The sequence below is a fragment of the Dunckerocampus dactyliophorus genome, chromosome 7, assembly GCF_027744805.1.
Source record: "Dunckerocampus dactyliophorus isolate RoL2022-P2 chromosome 7, RoL_Ddac_1.1, whole genome shotgun sequence".
Taxonomy (NCBI): domain Eukaryota; kingdom Metazoa; phylum Chordata; class Actinopteri; order Syngnathiformes; family Syngnathidae; genus Dunckerocampus; species Dunckerocampus dactyliophorus.
The window spans coordinates 26408334-26432895 of record NC_072825.1 but is presented as its reverse complement, the minus strand read 5'-3'; the positions used below and the strand labels follow the sequence as shown (position 1 = coordinate 26432895).

General features: G+C 41.5%; 1 protein-coding gene across 6 annotated transcripts in view; it reads left to right on the top strand.

Moving 5' to 3' along the window:
* atp8b2 (ATPase phospholipid transporting 8B2) overlaps window positions 1-24447 on the top strand; it is a 46164-nt gene extending 21717 nt beyond the window's left edge. For 3 of the 6 annotated variants that reach the window (XM_054782677.1, XM_054782678.1, XM_054782682.1), the window contains 18 exons: window positions 2577-2697; window positions 3432-3519; window positions 3819-3853; window positions 3921-4080; window positions 4154-4342; window positions 10737-10852; window positions 10922-11071; window positions 11841-11867; window positions 12047-12158; window positions 12221-12326; window positions 12405-12585; window positions 13783-13966; window positions 17067-17290; window positions 18344-18427; window positions 18513-18758; window positions 18854-18992; window positions 21026-21156; window positions 22773-24447. In XM_054782677.1, the coding sequence (XP_054638652.1) occupies window positions 2577-2697; window positions 3432-3519; window positions 3819-3853; window positions 3921-4080; window positions 4154-4342; window positions 10737-10852; window positions 10922-11071; window positions 11841-11867; window positions 12047-12158; window positions 12221-12326; window positions 12405-12585; window positions 13783-13966; window positions 17067-17290; window positions 18344-18427; window positions 18513-18758; window positions 18854-18992; window positions 21026-21156; window positions 22773-23129 (2650 nt within the window). In that variant the 3' untranslated portion in view covers window positions 23130-24447. The remainder of the gene's footprint in view (window positions 1-2576; window positions 2698-3431; window positions 3520-3818; window positions 3854-3920; window positions 4081-4153; window positions 4343-10736; window positions 10853-10921; window positions 11072-11840; window positions 11868-12046; window positions 12159-12220; window positions 12327-12404; window positions 12586-13782; window positions 13967-17066; window positions 17291-18343; window positions 18428-18512; window positions 18759-18853; window positions 18993-21025; window positions 21157-22772) is intronic. The other 3 variants (XR_008572082.1, XM_054782681.1, XM_054782679.1) reach the window with 3 other exon arrangements.
* Window positions 24448-24562: the final 115 nt, after the last annotated feature.

Sequence of the window (24562 nt, the reverse complement as noted above, 5' to 3'; positions counted from 1 at the left end):
GCAGATGACAGGGGTGTAGAAAATGTGATTAGAAGCCTGCATCTTTTTTGCTGGAACCTAAGGAAAAAAAACAACAAAAGTGGAAAAAAAGATAAAAAAAAACAAAAGTTGAAATGTTGATATGAATAATACCACTTATGTTGACAACTCGTCTATGTTGACTAACTCATCAAGTCACACTCCAAGCAACACATGTAGATATGCTAAGAAGTTATACATATTTCAAGAAAAAATTGCATCTCAAACCATATTATTACGACGATTATTATCATCAACTTTGCTTTTTTTTCCCATTTTTGCAGTTTTTTAAAATTTAATCTTCCAAATATTTAAACTTTCTTCTTAAATAATTGTAATATTTTGACTTTATTCCCATAACATTAGAACTTTTTCCGCAGCCAAATTTTCGAAAAATTGCAACTTTAATTTGTTTTGGTTGTTTCCCATAATATTACGACTTAAAAAAAAATATCATTTCTATTAATATTTCAACTCTGTGCTACTAAAATGACATTATTTTCCCTCATAATATTCTTACGACTTTTTTCTCTTATTATTTTTACTTTATTCTTGCAAAATAACAGCTGTTTTGTCATTTCAGAATCAGAATCAGCTTTATTGGCCAAGTATGCTTACACAAACAAGGGACTGTGGTTAAATTGGCTGTCACTGTACATATACACAGACACTTAAGAAATAGATAAATAATTAAAAAGTAATTAAAAAGCATGCTTGAGACAGTGCAAAGACAGTGCAATTCAAGTAAGTGGGTGTGTGATTAATAACCTGGGAAATTATCTGCATTTGTAAAAAAAACAAACTGTATTTACATTAAAAAAACAGGATTCAGGTGATTTTTTGGGGGGGGTTCAACACGAAAGTGTTTAAGTGTTTATCAGAGTGACGGCCTGGGGGCAGAAAGTGTCTCTGTGCCTGGTTGTTTTGGCATCCCGAGAGACTGTGGTTCCCAGAAACATGAAGGTGTCCACATTAGACGCTGTGCTGTTGAGGATTCTGAGGAGGGGAGTGCGGGGGGGTTTCTCCTGAAGTCTACTGTCATCTCTACACTCTTGAGTGGGTCCAGCTCCAGATGGTTCTGAGCACACCAGAGGACCAGTTGGTCCACCTCCCGTCTCTATGCCGACTCCTCGCCGTCCCGGATGAGACCGATGACTATTGTGTCGTCTGCAAACTTTAAGAGTTTCACAGAAGGGTCCCCTGAGGTGCAGTCATTAGTGTAGTGGGAGAGGAGCAGTGTAGAGAGAACACACCTTTGGGGCGGCCCTAGGGATGATGGTGCCGGATGTGATGCTCTCCAGCCTCATCTGCTGACTCCTGTCAGTCAGGAAGCTGGTGATCCACTGTCAGGTGGAGGCTGGCACAGTGAGCTGGGAGAGCTTCTGGTGGAGGATCTCAGGGATGATGGTGTTGAACGCCGAGCTGAAGTCCACAAACAGGATCCTTGCATAGGTGATGCAGGATGTAGTGCAGTCCCATGTTGACTGCATCATCCACTGATATGTTTGCCCTGTAGGCACACTGCAGGGGGTTCAGCAGGGGGCCTGTGATGTGCTTCAGGTGGCTCAACACCAGTCGATCAAGAGATTTCATAACCACTGATGTCAGGGCCACAGGTCTGTAGTCATTTAATCCTGAGATGGAGGCTTTCTTGGGGACTGGGATGATGTTGGCGTGTTTGAAGCAGGAGGACACTTCGCAAGGCTCCAGCTCCAGCTCCATTCTGTTGTGTGTTTTTTTTTTAATCTTCAACTATTTCAACCTTCTTGTAAATTTTCTTCTCACATTTATGACTTTATTCCCATAATATTTTGACATTATTCTAGTAACAGAACTTTTTCCGCAACTTCATTTTACAAAAATTACAACTTTATTTGTTTTGTTTGTTTCTCATAATATTAGGATTTTTTAAAATTCCTTTTTTCTTGAATATTTCAACTTCATGCTTGTAAAATTATGACTTTTTCTTTTTAGATTATTATATTATCTTAATATTTTGAACAATTTTGTAAAATTACTGCAGACTTGACCATTTTTGCTGGGGTTTTTTGTTTGTTTTCTTGTGAAATTATATTTTTAGAACGCGCCACTGGCCAATAAAGAAACAGCCGAGGGGCCACACTTTGGACACCCCTGGTCTGGTTACGCAACAAACCCTTCATTTGTCAGCTGGCAAGTGAACTCTGGTGCAGTTCGGTTCACTTGAGCTCAAACACAAAGCATTAAAATGACAAATATAAGAGGAAATGCATTGCTGTCTCTCTGCTCTGCTCTCTCTCTCCGTGTTTGACAACAATGGTGCTCTTTAAAAGTATATTTTAGAAGCTTTTCATGAAATATAACGAAGTAAACATAGCAGAATATTTTTTTTAAACCCTACATATTCAACCTGACTTTATCTGCACTTCTTTACTACACACCTTTTGGTACCACGACAAAAATACCGGTGTGAACGCTATGCAAACCGTTCCAAAGTGTGCACCAAGTATCTTTTTAAAATTTTTGGTCCGGACCAGAGCCGAACTACTGTCTTATTGATATGTTTTGTGTCATAACAGCGTGGAGGTGATCAGACTGGCTCACAGCTTCTTCATCAACCGGGACCAGCAAATGTTCTGCTCCCGATGCAACACAGCAGCAAAGGCCCGGACCACTACTTTGAGTGAGGAGCTCGGCCAGGTGGGCTTCCTTACACACAGGTTCATGCACACACACACACATGCGCGCATACGCACACTTGTAAGATTATTCCTTGTAATCTTTGTGTTAAACTTACACACAATGGCCACAACATTCGGTACGCCAGCACAATCTAATGAAGTCCGATTACGCCTACAAAGATAATGATTCACTCTGTCAGAGAGGTATTTATTTAGCACTGTTTCTTATTTAGTTGTAGTTTGCAGTAGTGTACTGCATCAAAGTTTCTAGTATTTGGCCCCTCTAATATAGCTTAAAAAATACTAGAAACTTGCAGACTTAACAGCTCCAAAAATATACACATTTTTCTCATTGTACTGGAATATTAGTACTGGTATTGCTATACTACTGCTAACCCCAATACTACTACACTTATTATACTTATAATAATAATAATAATAATAATAATAATAATAATAATTATTATTATTATTATTATTATTATACATAAATTTTGTTTCTTTGCAAAACAAATAAGGGGTAAAAAAGGGTACTAAGGGGATAATACCGGAAAAATATAAAAACATTTAGGACAAAAACTAAACAATCCCAGAACTAATAATAATAGATGATCAATGAATAATATTTTTAATTATTTCTAATAATATCATAAAAAGCAAAACTAAATAAATATAGCTTTCTGACAATACTGAAAATAAGGATAAAAAATAGTTGATTTTATACTTATATTACTTACTATTTATTTCATTCAGGTTGAATACATCTTTAGTGACAAGACCGGAACGCTCACTCAGAACATCATGAACTTCAACAAGTGCTCCATCAATGGAAACAGTTACGGTAAGTCCACACATTTCACCACAAACCAGTAAATGTCCATCATAGTTGAATAAGGCTGCGCAATGCTGCAAAAAATCTGAGTAGCAAATTTTCTTGCTTAGAATTGAGATTGCGATTCTCTCCCTAAACTGATGACTAACAGCCAGCGAGCCTCTTTGATGCCATTGTCCCTCAGTGAGTAGAACCAGGGCAAGGGAGCCGACTCGCCCTTGGACGGCTTCGCTCGTGGCATGAGTCCTTACTGTGATATAATCCAGTGAAATGTATAATACAGTCCAGCGCATTTGTTTCACTTTTAGGTGAGGTGCCCGGCCCACTGGAACCCAAGCCAAAGGTCAGTAGCCACCATATAAATGAATGTTACTGAAACTACTACTGACATGTTATTGTTTCTTTCCTAGAGGCTGGACTTCACTCCCTTCAATCCCCTGGCAGACCCAGACTTCTGTTTCTATGACGACACGCTGCTGGAGTCGGTCAAAGTGGGAGATTCCTACACTCATGAGTTTTTCCGTCTGCTCTCCCTGTGCCACACAGTTATGAGTGAAGAGAAGAGCGAAGGTGAGGAAGAGAAGGCCGCTCAAGTCTGTCCATGGAGTTGCCGTCCATGACATTCCATTCTCCGTGTCTCCAGGAAAGTTGGTGTACAAAGCTCAGTCTCCAGATGAGAGTGCTCTGGTGACAGCTGCGCGAAATTTTGGCTTCGTTTTTCGCTCTCGAACGCCTGGGACCATCACCACCACTGAGATGGGACGACCCGTCACCTACACGCTGCTGGCCATACTGGACTTTAACAACGTACGCAAGAGGATGTCTGTCATAGGTGCGCTGCCCTGATAGATATATATTGATAGATTTTGTCCATAATTTATTAATCGTCGAATATTGGTTGTTGCTTTTTTTAAGAGCACCGCTAACGGCGATTCCTACACCTACAAGTTAACAGATCTCAGACTTTTTCCACCTTAAGGCCTGGTCACACTGCCCGAACTTTGCTGTAGCGTTCCTGGAGCAGTGAAAAAAACATGGGCGTTGTCCTAGCGGTGCACTGCTGAAGCCGGCGTTGCTTTAGCGTTGGTTTAACGGTAGCGAACGTTGGTTTAGCGGTGACGCGAGCGTTGATAGAGTGGCGTTCTGCGCATGCGGGATGGTGGCATCCTCATGAAGTGCTGGAAGGCTCGTGGATCCTCATTCCTCAGCTCCACCATCAGCTTTGTCTCTCCTTCTTCTCTCTCTTCCTCCTTCTGTCAACAGCTTGTTGCAAACTGAGGAAGTTCTGATTCTGCTGCTGGACTAGTGCACCAATCATAGCAAGTCTCTCAGCATCCATGGTAGTACAGTTTTACTGTAACTTTGAGCAAATTCGATATAACTGAGGTCTGCACTCAACAGTTATTCCAAATGGGCTCCTGGTCCATTTCTTCCTGTATTTATAGCCAAATTCTGGTCCCCCTCCGACACCTCCATACCAACGCCAAACCAGAGTTCATCACCACAATGGATCGCTGCTTCATTGCTGCTTCAACGCCTGACACCGTTCCTGCAATCCCGTGTCCGCTCGTAAAACTCTTACAGCCGCTCCACAAAGTTTGTGCAACATTTAATCACCGCCCGGGCAACGCTGGCGAAGCAGCAGTGGTCCAGCGTTCAAGATTTCTGCGTTGGCGTAGCCGACCCAAGCGTCCACGAACTTGCGTCTAGCGGCGCCAAACTTTGACTGGGCGTTGTTGGAGCGGTGATGAACTTTGCCGTGGTGGAAAATTGCCCGCTCCTCACCGCTCGCAATATTTTGTGCAGCTCAAAACTTTCGGAGCGGTAGGAGGGTCCATCAGCGGTGGCCGAGCGTATACGGCGTTGCCTTAACGGAGGCCAACTTCTATTAAACGGTGGTGCGCGGTTACGAGCGGTGATTAATTTTTTTCACCGCTCCAGGAACGCTACAGCAAAGTTCGGGCGGTGTGACCGGGCCTTTAAAAAAAAAGGCTAAAACACTCAGATGAACAAATGAACATGGTAGGTGTGTGACAACAGTACATGTATTTATTTAGTGATGCGGAAATCAGTCCACATAGATGCATAGTCTTCCGCCTCTGGTAAGTGTGTGGCGGTCGGTTAGCTTAACCTGCATTGTCCATCACTATGCTGTTTAGTCATGTCTCCGTGAAAATTATGACGTTGCAGTCCAAAACTCTCTTACTGTCGGTGATATGGAGTCATAACTCGTCCACTTTAGTCACATAAGGCCGCACATTAGAGAGGAAATGGTCGGCAAGCAGAGTCTGTGTTAGCTTGAGCTAACACCGCTCCGCACCTTTCTCACTTTCTTTACGTTCTCGACGCTGCTTGCGAGCACTTCCGCCTGGCTGGGTGGTGTGTGTAGACTCCGGTACTGCAAATCTGCAAATCTGTAAGAGACGCTGGGCTTTGGTGTGTGTATGCGCCGCCATCTTGCGTAGGTATCGGTCTTCTGTTAAACACACACGTCAGTTTCAGTTCTTTATTAACACAAATTAGGCTGTTTTTGTATCAAATAGGCTATTCATTTTATTTTATTTTACCCCCAATGTAGTCAGAATTGTAAAATCTTGATCACATGACATTTTCATGTGATTCGACTGCGCGATTTATAGTCGAATCAGACTCCTCCGAATCAAATAGTCGACTATCCTAAGACAACCCTAGTATTTACACATGCATACAGTATAGACAGTACATGAAAAGCATGTATTTTCAAACTATACAACTTTTTCAAATCCTCATGTAGAAACATCATACTGTGTTTGATTGCATTACGATGATACATATGTTCCAGTCCTAAAACCATATTCAATGACATTCTGATATGAGTTATGTCTGTACTGTAAGATTAGATAAGGTTTAGGTACAATGAGATATGAAGATCTAAGGTGAAGTACCATGACATGAGATAAGGTCAAATAAAATGAGATGAGAGGATATATGGCAAAGTACAATGAGATGAGTCCATCTGAAATGAGATAAGAGGAAGTCAAATGAGATGACATGAGAAGGTGAAGTAAAATGAGATAATAGGACTTCTGGTCAAGTATCATGAAACGAGATCAAATTGATGAAGTAAAATGAGATAAAACTTTGTGAGCTGAGAGAGGGAAATTACATTAGATTATATGAGATAATGGAAGATGAGGTAAAACCAGAATGTAAACAAATGTGACAAGGCAAGATGAGGTGAGGTATGGGCGAAGTGAGATGAGACAAAGGTGTGGTAAAATGACAGGAAATGAGATAAGGTGAGCTGGGGTTAAGTGAAATCAGGTGAGAAGAGGCAAAGCGAGATGCTGTACAGTGACATGAGATAAAATGAGATGAGGTTAAGTCAAATGAGGTGAGATAAATTTAGATGAGGTGAAGTCAAATGGCAAGAGTAAAAATAGGCTGAGATGAGGTCACCTGAAAGGAGAAGTTATATAAGATGAGATGAGATGAGAAAGTGAAGTAAAATGAGAATGAAAATGTGCGGTGAAATTACTAAAGCTGTCAAAAATAACTGCGGTAACTAATTTATTTCATTAATTACATAATTTTTTTTTTACTGTAACTAACGCATGTGCCTCTCTGTTATGATGGCAGACAGGTCCGTCGTCATAAGCACAGTGGAGCGTCCTCACACAGTCACACAGAGCCTGACACTGTTCTAGAACTTCATTCTGACCTGAACACACACACAGCAGTACAATTCCAACACCACATACAGTATGTATCTCCAACTCACACACGTCTCGAGATCGTTCAATATTTCTAATTCTCATTACAAGAACGCGAGATGCATTCAGGGACACACGTGTATGTGTATAAATAAACAGGAAGATCAAGAAAAAAATGAATTGGATATTCTTGTCACTTACTTCGTAACTCTTAAGGAGATTAATGAGTTTGAAGTGCCGCTACACGGAAGCTCATACTGCGAGCGGTAGTGGGTCTGCTCGCTATGACAGTCCACAAGGCAGCACATTTTGGAGCTTCACTGTGTTCTGGATCTGGTCGGTATGTGCGGCAGGAAATACACTTCTAGCAGTGGTGTTCCAAAATTGAATATTTTCTTGAAAAAACTCTGGCGCCTAAGGGGTTCATTCAGATGTACAATTTGCTACATTTAAGTATGCTGGAAATTACACAGAAAAAAATGTAACTTACCTTAAATTACATGATGTCTTTGAACACAACCCCTCATTGCTCATAATAACACGGTTTAAAGTGTGATTCAAATGTTCTACTACTAAAGAGACTAGTGTTAGGCAAATACATTTTTAGACTTGTGTGGTATCATTTAACTGGATTGACATATTCAGTTCATTTGGAGCTGTTAATACATACAAATATACAGACCCTTTCCAAAAAATTAGAATATCATGGAAAAGTTGTTTAATTTCCATAATTCCATTCAAAAACTTAAACTTTCATAGATTATAGATTCAGGGCCCACAATTTAAACGATTTCAAGTGTTTGTTTATTTTTACGTAATTTGGGCTTCCAGCTCATAAAACCCACGAAAACAGGAATTCAAAAAATTTGAATACTGAAGAAATCACCATTTACTTCTCAGTTTTTGCAGGAAAAAAAGAAAGAAATTAGGATCACATCAAATCAATCAAAATATGGTACTTTCAAAACGATATGTCAATCTTCAATACTTGGTTGGGAATCCTTTTGCCTTAATCACTGCCTTGATGCGACGTGGCATTGAAGCAATCAGCCTGTGGCATTGCCTGGGAGTTATGGAAGCCCAGATTTCCTTGATGCTTTCTGTCAGCTCTTCTTTGTTGTTGGGTCTGGTGCCCCTCATTTTACTCTTGAGAATACCCCATAGATTCTCAATGGGGTTGGCTGGCCAGTCAAGCACTGTGATGGCATGGGCATCAAACCAGGTTTTGCTGCTTCTGGCGGTATGGGCAGGGGCCAGGTCCTGCTGGAAGATGAAATCTGCATCTCCATACAGATCCTCAGCAGAAGGAATCATGAAGTCCTCTAAAACATTCTGGTAGACTGTTGCGATGACCTTGGATTTATGAAAGCAGAGTTTACCAACACCTGCACCGGACATTGCAAATCATGACGGACTGTGGATATTTGACACTGGACCGCAGGCAGCTTGGGTTCTGTTCCTGACCCGTCTTCCTCCAAACCCTTGGACCTTGATTCCCAAATGAAAGGCACACTTTACTTTCATCGGAAAAGAGGACCTTGGACCACTGGCCAACAGTCCAGTCCTTCTTCTCGTTGGTCCAGTGGAGACGCTTCCTACGTTGGCTCAGGTTCAGAAGTGGCTTGACCCGAGGAACCCGACAGTTGTAGCCCATCTCCCGGATGCGTCTGAATGTGGTGGTTTTTGAAGCTGTGACTCCCGCCTCATTCCACTCTTTCTGGATCTCTGCCAGATTCTTGAATCTTCCCTGTTTGATAATCCGCTGAAGCCCATGGTCATCTCTTTTGCTGGTGCATCTTCTCCTGCCACATTTTGCCCTTCCTCTAGACTTTCCATTGATATGCTTGGACACAGCACTCTGTGAACAACCAGCCTCCTTAGCTATGAACTTTTGTGGCTTACCCATCCTATGGAGGGTATCAATGATGGTCTTCTGGCCAGTTGTCATGTCTGCAGTCTTCCCCATATTGAACCGAACTGAGACAATTGAACCAAACTGAAGCAATTTAATGACACCTGGGGAAGCCTGTGCAGGTGATTTGAGTTTAGTAGATGATTAGTGTGTGACACTCAGTTTAAAACATTCATGCCCTGCAAAATTTGTGCTGATTTCTTCACAGTATTCTAATTTTTTGAATTCCTGTTTTCGTGGGTTTAATGAGCTGGAAGCCCAAATTATGTAAAAATAAAAAAATAAATACTTGAAATCGTTTAAATTGTGGGCCCTGAATCTATAATCTATGAAAGTTTAACTTTTTGAATGGAATTATGGAAATTAAACAACTTTTCCATGACATTCAAATTTTTTGGAAAGGGTCTGTATATAATCCTGGCCTGTCATTTCTCTTCATTAAATACAGTAAAAATGGGTATATTTCACACATAGTTGCTAGTGGTGATTAATCATGATTAATTCATTTTAAAACGGTGATTAATCTGATTAGAAATTTGTAATCATTTGGCAGCTCTACAAATTACAAAAAAATATGGTAACGCCAGATGAAAGACAGGGACGTGAGATTAGATTAGTTGAGGTAAAATAAATTAAAGATGAGATAAAATCAGATGAGGTGAAGATATGGTGAAGAGAGATGAGATAAGATACTGTATGGTAAAATGACATGAAATGAGATAAAGTGAGAGGAAATGAAGTGAAATCAGCTGAGAGGAGATAATTTGACATGAGCCAAAGTCAGATGAGATAAAGTAACATGAGATCACATGATATGTGATAAGGTGAAATCACGAGATGACATGACAGATGAGGTGACGTTAAGATGAGGTGACATAAATTGAGATGATGAAATAAAATGGGACGAGATCAAGTCAAGTAACAGATGAAATGAGGTCTAAAGTAAGATCAGGTGAGATGAGATCATTTCAGATGATCTGAAGTTAGATAAGATAAGGTGAGGTGAGATGAGGTGAAGTGAGACGAAACATGAGCTGTGAAGTGATATGGTCAAGTAACATGTGATGAGATGAAACTGAGATGAGGTGATGTAAGGTCAAGTGAAATGAAATGAGATTACATGAGATGTCACAAGGTGCAGTGAGATTAAATGAGATGTAGCAAGGTGACGTAAAATGGGATGAGAGGAGATTCGGTGAATTGAAAATGGGATGAGATGAAATGAGATTTGATAAGGTGATGTAACAATGTTTGGCGAGATGAGATAAAGTGACTTAAATGAAATTAGGTGAGACGTTTAAGTAAAATGGGTCACATGATCAGATCAGATAATCCGTTATCATTCACAGAATGAGGAAATGATCATGTTACTGTCAAGTTTTAACAGGACTCTGTCAATGTTTGCTGATCCATACATTAAAATACTTTATGATATTTAAAAAAATAGTGTGAATTGTATGTAGTAGGTAAATTTATGTTGTATTACAAATAACTCAAATAATGAGAAAGACCAAATATCCTTGTTGATACTACTCATGACAGATGAGGAATGTTGATACTAGTCAGACAGATGAGGATGGATCCCTGTGTTTTTATTTGTCCTCTTGTTCTGTTATTGTCAGTGCGTAACCCAGAGGGCAAAATCCGTCTGTACTGCAAAGGTGCTGACACTGTGCTGTTTGAGAAGCTCCACCCTTGTAACCAGAAACTGATCAATATCACCTCAGACCACCTCCATGTGAGTCAACTAAAGGGTCACTCACGATGCTGTGCTGCCATCTAGTGTTTGTATATCTTTGGGCTCCAGGAGTACGCAACAGAGGGGCTCCGGACGCTTACTGTAGCCTATAGGGACCTGTCCGAAGAGGAATGGGACACGTGGTCCAAGAACCATCGCTGTGCTGAGAAAGAAGACCAGCTAGCAGCTGTCTATGAGGAGATCGAACAAAACATGGTGGTCAGTGTGACTTCTTCTTAAAGGGATACTTCCGATTTTTAGACATGAAGTTGTAATGGTAATAATAATGGTAATAGTAACGGTTTCATTCATCTTCAACATGCACACAAATTACACTGGAGCACATCGCATAACACAATTCACAGTTCCGCATGTGCAAAAAGGAGTAGGGAGAAGCAAAGCTCATTTAATCCTACCCCTCATCCGTTTCACATCAGTTGCAATGCATTTGTTCACCTCTTGTATTCCAATGTACTTCTTGCCTATTGTATCTAGGAAAGTGATAAGGCAATGTAGCCATATCCACCCATCTATGCCATTTATCCTCATTGGGGTCTCGGGCGTATGCTGGAACCTAACCCAGCTGACTTCGGGCGACAGGCGGGGTACACCCTGGACTCATCGCCAGCCAATCGATTGTAGCCATAGCCTGATCCAAAAAAAAGTAGGATTATTATTTTGGTGTGAATCACAATATGGGGGGAACTATGGCACTTGGCGGAGGTCTGCGCTGTCTGACTGCTTCTCTAGTTGTGTATGTGGTCCACAGCGGTTGAAGACTGCTGCATGTAAACACTGTGGACACACACACAACAATGGACGCGCAGTGAAACAACGGGAGAGAAAGTAACAAGAGCGATTGTGAGGTCAGATTGTGAGGCATTTTCATGATGCAAATGTGTTACTCTTGAATGCATTGTTTTGAGAAGACAAACTCTTTACTTAAGCGGCCCTAACAGCTAACTGAAACTACGTTCCTCATCACCAGAACTCTGCTCACGGGACAAAGTGCGGGGTAAGTCACTGTTGATGTACTCCACTGCTGATGGGGATGTCATACAACTTCATGCCAAAAAATCCGAACCCTTTAAGTAAGTCTGTGAAGTAATGCTCGGCCCACTGGGTGGTGCCGGTAGCTCTATACTGGACCTCCTCATGATAATGCACCAATAACAAAAGTGTGTGTGTGTATAGCTACTTGGTGCTACAGCTGTAGAAGACAAACTTCAGGAGGGTGTCCGAGAGACCATTGCTCTCCTCTCCCTGGCTAACATCAAAACATGGGTTCTTACTGGAGACAAGCAAGGTGAGACACAACCCGAGTGACAACTGTCCCAGAATCTGCTTAGTCTTTCTTGGCTCCCACAGAGACGGCTATTAATATCGGCTACTCGTGCAAGATGCTGACAGATGATATGACTGAGATGTTCATCATCAGTGGGCACAGTGTCCAGATAGTGAAGCAGGAGCTCAGGTCAGATTTGATACGTTACTTCAATGAAACATGATTTTCCTCTCATGTTTGACAAGTATTTTGTTTATACCTACCCAGGAGTGCAAGGGAAAGGATGACTGAGTTGTCGCAAAATAAGGATGGTGAGAAAAACGAGGGATGTGGAGACACCTGCTTCAAGGGTGCAACAAGAAGGAAAGGGCTGCAGCGTTCTGCAGTCTCCGACCTCATGGACAACATCTCTGGGGAGTTTGCCCTCGTAGTCAACGGCCACAGCCTGGTATGAACATAAACTCCCTGGCCACAACATTAGGTACATCTGCACATGCTGATGGAATCAAATACAGTAATCCCTCGTTTATCGCAGTTAGTTGGTTTCAGACCCGCCCACAAAGTAGGATTCGGGAATATTTTTGTAGTTAGAGCATAGAGAACCTGTTTACAACCCTCTAAATATGGGCTTTAACATGATCAGAGCTCTCTAGACATGAAGTAACACACACATATACAGTGGTTTGAAAAAGTGTTTGCCCACTTCCTGATTTCTTATTTGTCACACTTAAATATTTCAGATCATCAAACAAATTTAAATATTAGTCAAAGACAACACAACTGAACACAAAATGCATTTTTTTTTAAATGTAATGTTTTATTACCACAAAATAGCATTATTTATGAATTCATATATTTTTGAAAAATCCTGATAGAGTGAAGCCACACAATTCAAACCGCAATGTGGCGCTAAGGACGAATGTACAATACAATAAATAATGAAGCGACACGATGACAATACAGTAAATAACCATACAATATGACATGGTACTGTAACACATGATACCATATGTGATACCATACCACACGATATGATACCATTCCTAATCATACCATACCATACACACAACACAATCCGATATGATACCATATAATATGTCTCGATGTGGTACAGTATGATACAGTATGGTACGGTATGCTATAATACCATACCCATACATACAATGCAGTACCATAGCATGCCATACGGAACGATCCAACATGGCACTAAATGATACCATAGCATACATACTATAAGATATCATCCCATACCATACATAGGACATGATACAACACAATGCAATGTGGGACGGTATGCTATGATATCAAACCCTAACATACAATGTAATACAATAGCAAATCATATGGTAGACCACGGTATGGTACGATACAGTACGATACCATACCCTACTATGCATACATGCAACATGACGCGGCACAATACTATATGTACAGTACAGTAAGGTACAATATAATACGATACCATAAATATGATGTGAGCATACAGTACTATATACGGTATTATATGATCATAAATCATGATAAATAATGCAGATATCACATTGGATGGCATGGTGCAAGTGTACCTAATGAAGTGACTGATAGATATAAATAGAATCTTATCAGTGTTAAACCACTCAAGCTTTTCACTCCTTCTCTCCACCAGGCCCACGCGCTGGAAGGAGACATGGAGGAGGAGTTTGTCGCGACGGCATGCGCGTGCAAAGCGGTGATCTGCTGCAGAGTCACCCCTTTGCAAAAGGCTCAGGTGGTGGAGCTGATTAAAAAACACAAGACAGCCATCACCCTGGCCATAGGGGACGGAGCCAATGACGTGAGCATGATCAAGAGTAAGTTGGAGTAAGAGTCATAGCAGCAGGGTAGAGTGGAAAAAGAGAAGTAGGGAGCTAGTGTTATGAAATGCCAGACGGGCTGTGTGGCAAGTTGTGGCATGTTGCTGCACAGACTATTTCCTCATCACACTGGCACCTGGCTGATTAAACCGCCTTGACACTCACGCTATGTTAAGGTAACCCAGTAACCCAATGTACTGTGGTTCTCTGTGTTTGCCAAGTGTTGCATCACCTTGTGCTTTTAGCACTGTGCACATACTAGTACATGCAGTACATACAGTACATACAGGTGTCGCCTAGAGTAGGAGTTAATGTATGGCCTTACTAAGGTCCACATAAGGCCTTTTGTTGTCTTGTTGTTTCATTATGGTAAAAGGGTGAAAGGGTTAGGGTTACAAAGCGAGGGGTACAATTTGGGCTTTGAGGTTGCTGTACAGCTTGGGTGGTTTGAGGAGGATAAGGGATAGGACAGTGACGTCCGGCCAGTGGAGGCGCCTCACCTGTCGTGATGAAAAATACAAAAATGACTAATAACATAAAATAAATAGTAATATTTGTCCATTGAACTGTAAAACTCGCTGAATTTGCAGATTTTCTGATCAAACACAGGGAGGAACCCTCAAGTGATGCCACGGTGAGCATGGCTTCTTGGCTTAGTAGTGATGTACTGAAATATATATGAAATATACAGTATACCAGCTCTTCATGCTCTCAAATCGATTAAAATATCAATTCTTTTGATACTGCAGTCAGTTTAGGTAATGTTTGAAATGTTTATCTTTTGAAGCGTTGACCAATCGTAAACAGAGCCATGTGTGAATTGTAAATAAAGTTTTCATTCTTAAAGTAGTTCTCGATAATTAGTCATGTATTTTAATGGTTTTATTATTTTACTTATTTTCTTTTTTAATTTTTCAAAATACCACTTTCTCATATTTTATATGATTTTGTCTTGTTTTTCTAGTGCTGTATATTAGCTTATTGTAAATCACCCTGCTAGCTCAGTATACGTACAATAAATATATCAATTACTTTAATTATTAAATTATTATTTTATTTAATTAAGAGATTAACGTATGCCTTGTATTCTTTATACTATTATATGAAATACACTACTTTTTAAAATTTACAAGGCACATTAGGTGAATTTGCAAAATATCGCCAATACCAGCCTGAATTTTACTCAGTATCTGATCAGAAACAAAATCAGTGGTATCGCACATCACTATGGCCTAGTGCGCATGCCCTGCCTACCGTCTGCTGACTTGCTACAGCCTTTGTAATGTCTTTAATGTAAGTGTGACATAATTATCAGACAATAAAATACATAGAAATGTCATATGGGAGGCACGAAGGAGTGGGTGCGTGCATGAGCTGGAAGGTGCTTGTGACTGACGTCCTTCCACAGAGGAATTTTTTTTTTTTCAACTAGCCAGCAGAAAAACAAATGCATTCCGTATGTTTTTATGCTCTGCTAAATGAATGGATGCATGGAACGGCCAAGATGGATGATTATATACCCAAACTCACCAGGAGGTGTTCAGGCTTTTACAACAAAGTATCAGAACATTTCCTGGAGGAAAAGGCTACATGTACTTCATATACACTCAACAAAAATATGAATGCAACACGTTTTTTGCTCCCACTTCTTATGACCTGAAGTTAAAAATCTAAACCTTTTTCAATGTACACAAAAGGCCTATGTCGCTCAAATTTTGTTCACAAATCTGTCTAAATCCCAAATCCCAGAGCATCCCAAACTTGCTCAACGGGTGACATGTCGGGTGAGTATGCTGGCCATGCAAGTTGTGGGATGTTTTCAGCTTCTGGGAATTGTGTGCAGATCCTTGCAATATGGGGCCATGTACTGTATTATCATGCTGCAACATGAGGTGGTGCTTGTGGATGAATGACACAACAATGGGCCTCAGGCTCTCGTCACAGTATCTTACAGAAATACAGTAAAATGCACCTGTGTTGTGGATGGAGTGGCCCGTGGTGGCAATGGGGTTATGGTACGGGCAGGCACGTTATGGACAACAAACACAAGTGCATTTTATTGACGGCATTTTGATGATAGCGAGCATGTTTGGGTTGCTGGATTGGCGTATGAAGTATTTGAGGCAAATGGTGGTCACACCAGATACTGACTGGTTTTCAAAATTCACCGCACGTCACTGGTTATGGGTTGGGATTAGGTCAAGTGTGGGTTAGGGTGGTTAAAATAGGTCAGGTTAGATTTAGTGTTACCTTAATTTAGTGTTAAGGTTAGGGGTTATAGTTAGGGGTTTGAGAGTAGTGTGTTAGGTGTAGGATGGGGTTCGAATAGTGTTAGGGCAGGTTGTCAAACTCAGTTGCAAACTCTATATTTCTGCATATTGAAAGTACGAAAAACCTTAAAACCTTCTTGTCCTTTTAACCAAAATAATTGGTGAATGAAGCACACTCATATGCGTCATCAGTGCACACACACACAGATGCTCGTCTGAAGTTGACAACATGGCAGGACATGCCCCAATATTCCAGGCAGAAAAAGTAGTTAGTATGGTCAGATTTTGAGAAAATCTCTCATTAGCGCTGACAAATAGATAAGTAAGCAACCTACACACCTTTTATCCCGGTTCCCCGTGCGTGCAGTGCATACCAATATGATGCGCTCCTGCGGTTGCGTTTTCAGGTTGGGACAAAATGCGCATGACAGTTGGTGAATGTATCTTTTTGTAGACATAAATTTTTTAAAACTTCACTCGTGTGGATAGACATTTTTTTTTAGTTTAATATGTGTTAGGGTGGTAGAGGTTACAGTTAGGGGAGATGGGGGTTAAGGTCACTGTACGGTCAGGGTGGTTGCGGGGTCTACAGTTTAGAGTGTTAAGATTATGTGCCAGGAATTAGCCAGTCATGTAATTGACTGTTGTGCCATAGTCAAGGTTGGTGAATGAGATGGTTTCTGTGGGAAAAAACTGCCTATTTTCAGAGAAAAAGAATAAAAATCATTTTTGACCAAAAAGCCACGAATTTGCAGTGCCGTGAATGTTGAATCACGAATGTGCAGGGTATCCACTGATGTTTCCTCTGTTTCCGCTGCTTCTTCCAGCTGCTCATATTGGTGTTGGTATCTCGGGTCAGGAGGGTATCCAGGCCGTGCTGGCCAGTGACTACTCCTTCTCCCAGTTCCGCTTCCTGCAGCGTCTCTTGCTGGTGCACGGTCGATGGTCCTACCTCCGCATGTGCCGCTTCCTGTATTACTTCTTTTACAAGAACTTTGCGTTCACCATGGTGCACTTCTGGTTCGCCTTCTTCTGTGGCTTCTCTGCACAGGTCAGGAAGGAAAGGCTCCGGTGCTTACTAAAGTTTTGCTTACATTTGCGTGCACTTTGCCCCTGCAGTGGTATGCAATTTTGCTTGGCAATGAGTAAATTGGTCGTTAACAGGTGTGAAGTATGTGTAAACTGTGCGGGACTGCGTGCCAGTGCCGCAAGAACATTTTGAAATGTTCAAAATTTGTGGCACACACAATTTTTGTGAACTAGTTAAATGCGTAAACGCACTGCAACCTATGTGCAATCAATGCGGGTGGTGTGTGTCAGAAACGTGCCTCTGCATGTCTCATTCACATGAATGGGTTAACCTTCCCACCATCTCTTGGAGCAATTCAGGGGGATGTCCCAAGTAATTTCTTTGAGTCTTGGATCTTGCTTGTGATTTTCTGTTAATAACTAATCATAATGCCCAACGCGATGTCTTCTAGTAAGCAATTCCCTCTCCCACACTGTCTGTGTTTTGTTTTTTTTCTCTTGTTTATTGCCTCCTTCATGCTCTTTGCACTTTCTCTATCTGCAGCTGTGAGAAAATATAGACTTACCTTTCTTTATTGCACAAGCTTCTTCTCTGGAGTTCAACATCTTGTAGGTCTCTTGCAAATAGAGCAATTAATGAAGCTCGGGATGATGCCCGCTTTTGTGTGACCCATATACTGCCGGGACTGTTTCACAGATGCGGGAAGTGGTGTAGACAGTGCATGCCCATTCGGGAACGATGCGCGTCACGCGTGCTATTGTCATGCACTAGACGTAAACTGTAGTTGACACGGTGTACATGATCGCTCAGAAGCCTGGTCATTTCATGTGTCAATGCTCACCATTTTCGGTCATACGCCAAGTGCGTATTTTATGCATAAACAGAACACAAACAGTGCGCAAACTAGTCTTCAGGCTCTTCAGGCGTGCCATAAATAAATAAACAAATGACACGTATTGCCACAGCAAATTGCAGGACAATGTGGAGGCAAAATGCATGCAAGTGTAAACGCTGCTTAAGTCTTGAATGGCAGAAGAAAGAAAAATCCTGTTCCTGTCTCTCTGTTTGGTGTAGACGGTGTATGATCAGTTTTTCATCACACTCTTCAACATTGTCTACACATCCCTCCCTGTGCTGGCAATGGGCATATTTGACCAGGTGTGTTCATCAATACAAGTGTGTGCATGTCCTCACCTTGAATGCCTCTCATTTTTGTATCTTTTTGTGTCCTCCTGTATCTAAGGATGTGTCTGATCAAAAGAGTCTAGAGTATCCAAAGCTATATGAGCCTGGCCAACTCAACCTGCTCTTCAACAAGAGAGAGTTCCTCATCTGCATCGCCCAAGGCATCTATACATCAATGGTGCTGCTTTTTGTCCCTTACGCTGCCATGTCCAACGCCACGCAGAGCAGCGGAGAGCCCCTCGCTGACTACCAGACCTTTGCTGTCACCACAGCAACAGCCCTGGTCGTTGTTGTCAGCGTACAGGTAAGCCAGGCCAGAACACTGTGAATCTTCCCGGCAGCTGTGAGGCTATATTTAATCATTGTGGGTTAACCATACAGTGTGTGTGCTTTGGTTAGATTGCGCTTGACACATCCTACTGGACCGTCATCAACCACGTCTGTGTGTGGGGCTCGTTGGGTTCCTACTTTCTCATCATGTTTGGTCTGCACAGTCAGAGACTCTTCGCCATCTCCATCACCCACTTCCATTTTGTAGGTCGGTGTTATTCGTTCCTTCATGCTTTACTTGGACGCGCTTTTAACAAGTTACATGAAGTTACAATGTATCATGTCTGAAAAGGAGTAGGAAGAACCAGAGCTTATTTAATCCTACCTCTTCTCCAAATTTCAACAATTACTAAGAATTCTTTCTCACCATCATGTTGGCACTGTGTTAACATTTTGTCATTGAAAAGTTTGTTCACTTCCTGTGTTTAGTTGTCACCGTTTTCTAATAGGGAGAGAAATTAATAGACCAAAGGTCTGCAGCCTGGCTCTTCAGCGTGCTTGTCGTGGGACCCTCCACAGATCTCCAATATTCTTGAGTAGGGAAAGTGCACATTGTTGAAAGAGTTAAAAAAAATATCCGACTGTCTGTAAGGGCGTGAATGCTTTCTGGCTGAGTTTTGACTACGGAAAGGGTGGCAGGGCCAACCGAAGTCAGGGCAACATATTAAAAAGGTTTCAGCAATGGGCACATTTTCCAGTTCATCATGAAATAACATTTTCACAAATGAAAGTGTAGAAAACACACATTTCTATCGTGGAGTTCAGGATGCGGATCAGAGCCATCGAAATATTGCGTTTTTTCTACCTGACTTTTATTATAGATGTAGGTATCTTACCGCAGCATTAGTTCATCCGTAATCGGACTAATAAAGATAAAAGTTGCATTTCAGTGTCGCTTGAGAAGACATCACTACTTACGGTGCAATCAGGAGGGGATCTTAATATCAGCTGACTGATGTCGTACCACATTTATGACGTAGGTCAGTGGTCCCCAACCTTTTTTGACCTGCGGACCGGCTTGTGTTCCCACAAATCTCCCGCGGACCGGCGGGGGCGAGGTTTGTACATTATAGCGATCTAATTTATCTTATTTATGATGTATTCTGTAAAACTAAGATATGAATAACATCAAATTAAAAGCACAAAATGAATAGCAACCCACCATCCACCAGTTCAAGTTCCAGCCAAGGTTTTCCAGAGAGATTATTACATCGCTGTTTGATGTGTGTGGTAAAAGGAAGCGTGCTAGCATGAATTAACTTGAGACAAATGTGCACATTAGCACTCAATAAGTCTTCAAAACTTACCTTTATGCATTCCCACATAGTATCAGCATTTGAGACCAAATATGAGGTGAAAGAAAAATGGTAAAAATACAGTAGTAGTCTATCTGTGCGGCATGAGATAAAGTTAGCACACGCACAATGGACATGCGTCAAGTGAGACGGATGTAACAGAGAGAATCCGGCCACTTTTCAAAATAAAACTAAAAAAAAATGAAATAATGGAAATTATTTTTTTTCTGTGCGGCCCGGTACCAAATGACCAGGGGTTGTGGACCACTGACGTTGGTGACATACGCAATCGACCCACACTACCTTCCGGTTGATCGCTATCAACGTAATGGGCACCTTTCTGTTCCGGGAGCTCTATTTTTGCCATCGTCATACATAGTGCATCTATCAGCTACAATTTTAGCACTCTCTTCCACTCATCGTCCTCTCTTGTACTTATTAGCTCCCGGTACTATTTAATTTCTTCCTGTCCATCTTTGCTCGTTCTGGGGACTCATCTGTGTCCTCGGATTCTTTGCGAGGACGTTCTGGGCCGGGTGGTTGTGTCTCTTTGCAACTTTGGCAACTTGGCAACTTTGAACTTCAGTGGTTCGCGAAAGTTTGCTGGGCTTGCTATAGTACCTCACGCTAGACTCAGTCCAAGCCGAAGGTGGCAACAAGCAATTCAGCTCTTGAAGAAGATGTGTGGTCAAGATCTCCAAAATAGTCTAAAACTCTGGTCGCTAATGCAGAACACAGCAGTAAGCATTTTCTCCCATCAACAGGAAAACTAGCCTATAGAAAACATAGTGGCTGTCACTCTTTTGTGCTGTGTGGTTATCAGGCGATATAAGTCAAAATCATCCTCACACCAAAAGGGTACTAAGGAAAGTGCCATGAGGAACTCTCTCTATTCTACTCCATTTGTACTGAAGTCCATGTTTTATATGGTTGTTTTTGAATGCAGGCAGTGCTCAGAGCACACTATCACAGCCGGTCGTGTGGTTGACTCTTGCGCTGACAACAGCAATCTGTATAGTTCCAGTTTTGGCATTACGCTTCATCACGTTGGTCCTCAAACCTCAGCTCTCGGACACGGTGAGGAAAAACACACAAAACACAAATGTGTCCATCTGCCTCCTTGTAAGCTTCACTGATCTATCTTGTCATGGGTTCATTTTCCAATTGGCAAATGATTAACTGTGTCATAACGGCTGAATACGTACTGTGACTGACTTACGGCTGCAAATATTGATTTAATCACTCACCGCTAATGACAGGACAGTCTTTTATTGCAGCTTCCTTATGTGTGGTCTCTTTTGTCAAAGCGTCTTGAACTCGATGGCTAGTCAATTGAAGCAAGAGTCGGCAAGATGAAAATTAATTTTGTCGTTTTTGCATTTGTTTTAGTTTCTCTCAAGGCATGCATAACATGTCAAGGGACATAAAGGATTTTGATACTACCACTTAAAAATAAGGGTACCCTTATCATAACGCATGCGTTTGGAAAAGGCAAAAAACCCCACAAACTACGTTAGAGCCCGGTGTTTTGCAAAGGTTACGTACAAATGGCAAAAAAACTCAAGTAATTGAGACACACATAAACATGTCTATTTTGGACCGCCCCTACCCCGAAACTCGTCTGTGAGCTTGACTTTGAGGTTCTCCACCAATTTTGGATCAACATTTGCAACAAACGTAATTGCAAGATTCAGCTCCAGAGGCCGCCCCTTCTCTCTTCAATATGCCTCAGACAGCACATTTTAAACAGCACCTATTATACTCATTTTCAGGCCTTTGTATTGACTTGAAAAATGTGTAATTAATCCACGTGATACTTACTGGATGATTTCAGTCCTGGATGATTGGTATCGGAATCGGCAGCATAAAACCTTGATCGGAGCATCCCTATTTAAGACCGTACATAAGGAAAGTCACTTAACCAATCAATCACAATAAACGAGGCACAACTGTACGTGCTGTTTGTCTGCAAAAGAAAACTTTACTGAATTTGTAAAGACATTTTAGTTTGGGAAAAACTCACAAAATTTGGAGAAATAGTTCACTGTAGCTGCTCTTATGTGATAGTATTTATTAAGGTTATATGCAGTCTTAATACCCTAATTAATAAAGTTACTAACCCTTTAAAGCAGGGGTCTCAAACTTGCAGCCCGCGGGCCATTTGCGGCCCACCAAATCGTACCTTGCGGCCCGCGACTGGACATCAAAGAGTAGTGTAACTGCAGCCCGCAACATTCGGGCAAGCTCAGTGTTACTTCCATACTTACAGGGGCAAGTAAACACCAACACTGAACTAACAGTGGTGTTATCACATGGATGTATCGTGAATGGTATCGTATCGTGAGGTACCCTGAGATTCCCAGCCCTACTCCCAATACTTGATGCGGCCCAGCCTCACCCAGACTCTACCTCCACTGGCCCCCAGTGAAATTGAGTTTGAGACCCCTGCTTTAAAGCCTTACGCTCTTACTGTAAAGTGGCCACATTTTGATATCTTCACACACCTGCTAACTTCCATATGAGTAAGCACAGTAGCATGGGAAAAAACAGTCACAGGATGGGCGGACTAAAGGGGGAAACCAAAGAAACTGGGGTGGGATTAAAGGAAAACATGTAACACTATTTATGGAAAGTTGATTAGTTATTTATATCTTGTTTAAGCCACATAAAATTCCTTCTGATTCTATCGTCAGGTCCGCTATGTTCAGCTCGTACTACAAAAGAAGAGGAGACCAGCAGGTAGCAGCATGGCATCCACCTGGTGCAATGTGGGCAACATTTGGAAGGACCGCCCGGGTGCAAAAGACGGTTCCCGAAGGTCCGGCTATGCCTTCTCGCACCAGGAGGGATTTGGAGAGCTGATCACTTCGGGAAAGAACATGGCCACCTTTGCCCCCAAACACAGCTCCAGCTGGATCGACACCCTCCTCAAGAAGAAACATGCTCACAGTTCCACCAGCGACTTGGGAGAATGCACTCCGGCGGTCTCACACTCGTCTTCTGTTCCTGGATCTTTGCAGGATGTTCCCACCGAGGAGAAAAGTCAATAGAAGCTTCCAGAATAGAGACTGGCTCATTCTAGCGCTCTCTAGTCTAGTCTGGCCGACAGGGGGCAAATACGAAACAACATCCAAACCCTCCAAACGCAGAAAAGATCCCGATGCTGTTGCTTTTCGAAAACCAAAAGGCATGGTCGACAAGCACGGTGTATCCCACCAGGCATCCCCTAATTGCTTATGGTACTGTATAGTTACAGTACATGTACCATAGAGGTGTGGACTCGCTACTGTCAAACATCAGCAGCTTCACATGTCAAGTTAGCATACACTGAATAACCCACAAAAAATCCCGCGCTAATTAGTTCTCAGTGAGAACAGTGCAAGAGGCAAAACAAGGCAATATATCACGTCAACTTCTCAACACCATGTCATTTGGATGTCTGCATCATATTGATGTGTTTTAAAGAACTGACAAAAAGCTACATGCTTTTGATTGTAGGGATGATTCACTTCGTCCTGTCAGGTAAAAAGATGTATGAAATGACCCTGAGGCTCACCTTGGAAACAAAGTGGGAAAACTTGGGAGAATGTGGGAGAGGGTTTTGTGTGATGACTCATGCCTTCACACTGTATGGAATGTGCTTGAGGTGCTTTGTTCCTGATCAATGGGACGTATTTTGGTGTTTTTAGGTCTTAGTGTGTGGAATTTCTCTCCTGCAAACGCTTCCATCGGAATAGGACTAAAAACATGAAACAATATTGTCTTAAACATGACAGTTACAGTATGGAATCATTATACATTTAAATATCTAGCTGTCCTTCCTTGGATACAAACCCACAACTTCGAAACACGACTTTTCATTAAGGATTTAGCTCCCAATTTTTGGCAAAAAATGACACACTCTTCTTGGGGAAAAAACAAACCATCACAAAATTTGGAGATAATGTGCTTTTCATTGGGCAAAAGAAATCCCAAAATTTGGAGATAGATGATTTTCATTGAGTAGAAAAACCTCACAAAATTTGGAGATACATGGTTTTCTTTGGGCAAAACAAATTACAAAATTCGGAGGTACATGCTTTTCAGTGAGGAAAAAAGGCACACAATTTGGACATGCATGGTTTTCTTTGGGCAAAAGAAATCACAAAATTTGGATATGCATTCATTTCATTGGATAACGACACCTCACAAAATTTGGAGATATATGCTTTTCATTGGGTAACAAAACATAAAAAATTTGGGGATATATGACTTTCGTTTGGTAAAAAAAACACACACATTTTGGAGGTGCACGCTTTTCATTGGGCAAACGAAATCACAAAATTTGGAGATATATGCTTTTTATTGGGTAAAAAAAAAACTCACAAAACTTGGAGAAACATGTTTTTCATTTGGTAAAAAAAACTCAACCAATTTGGAGATGCATGCTTTTCATTGGATAAATGATGTGAATTTCTCTTGGAAATGAATAAAGTATCTATCG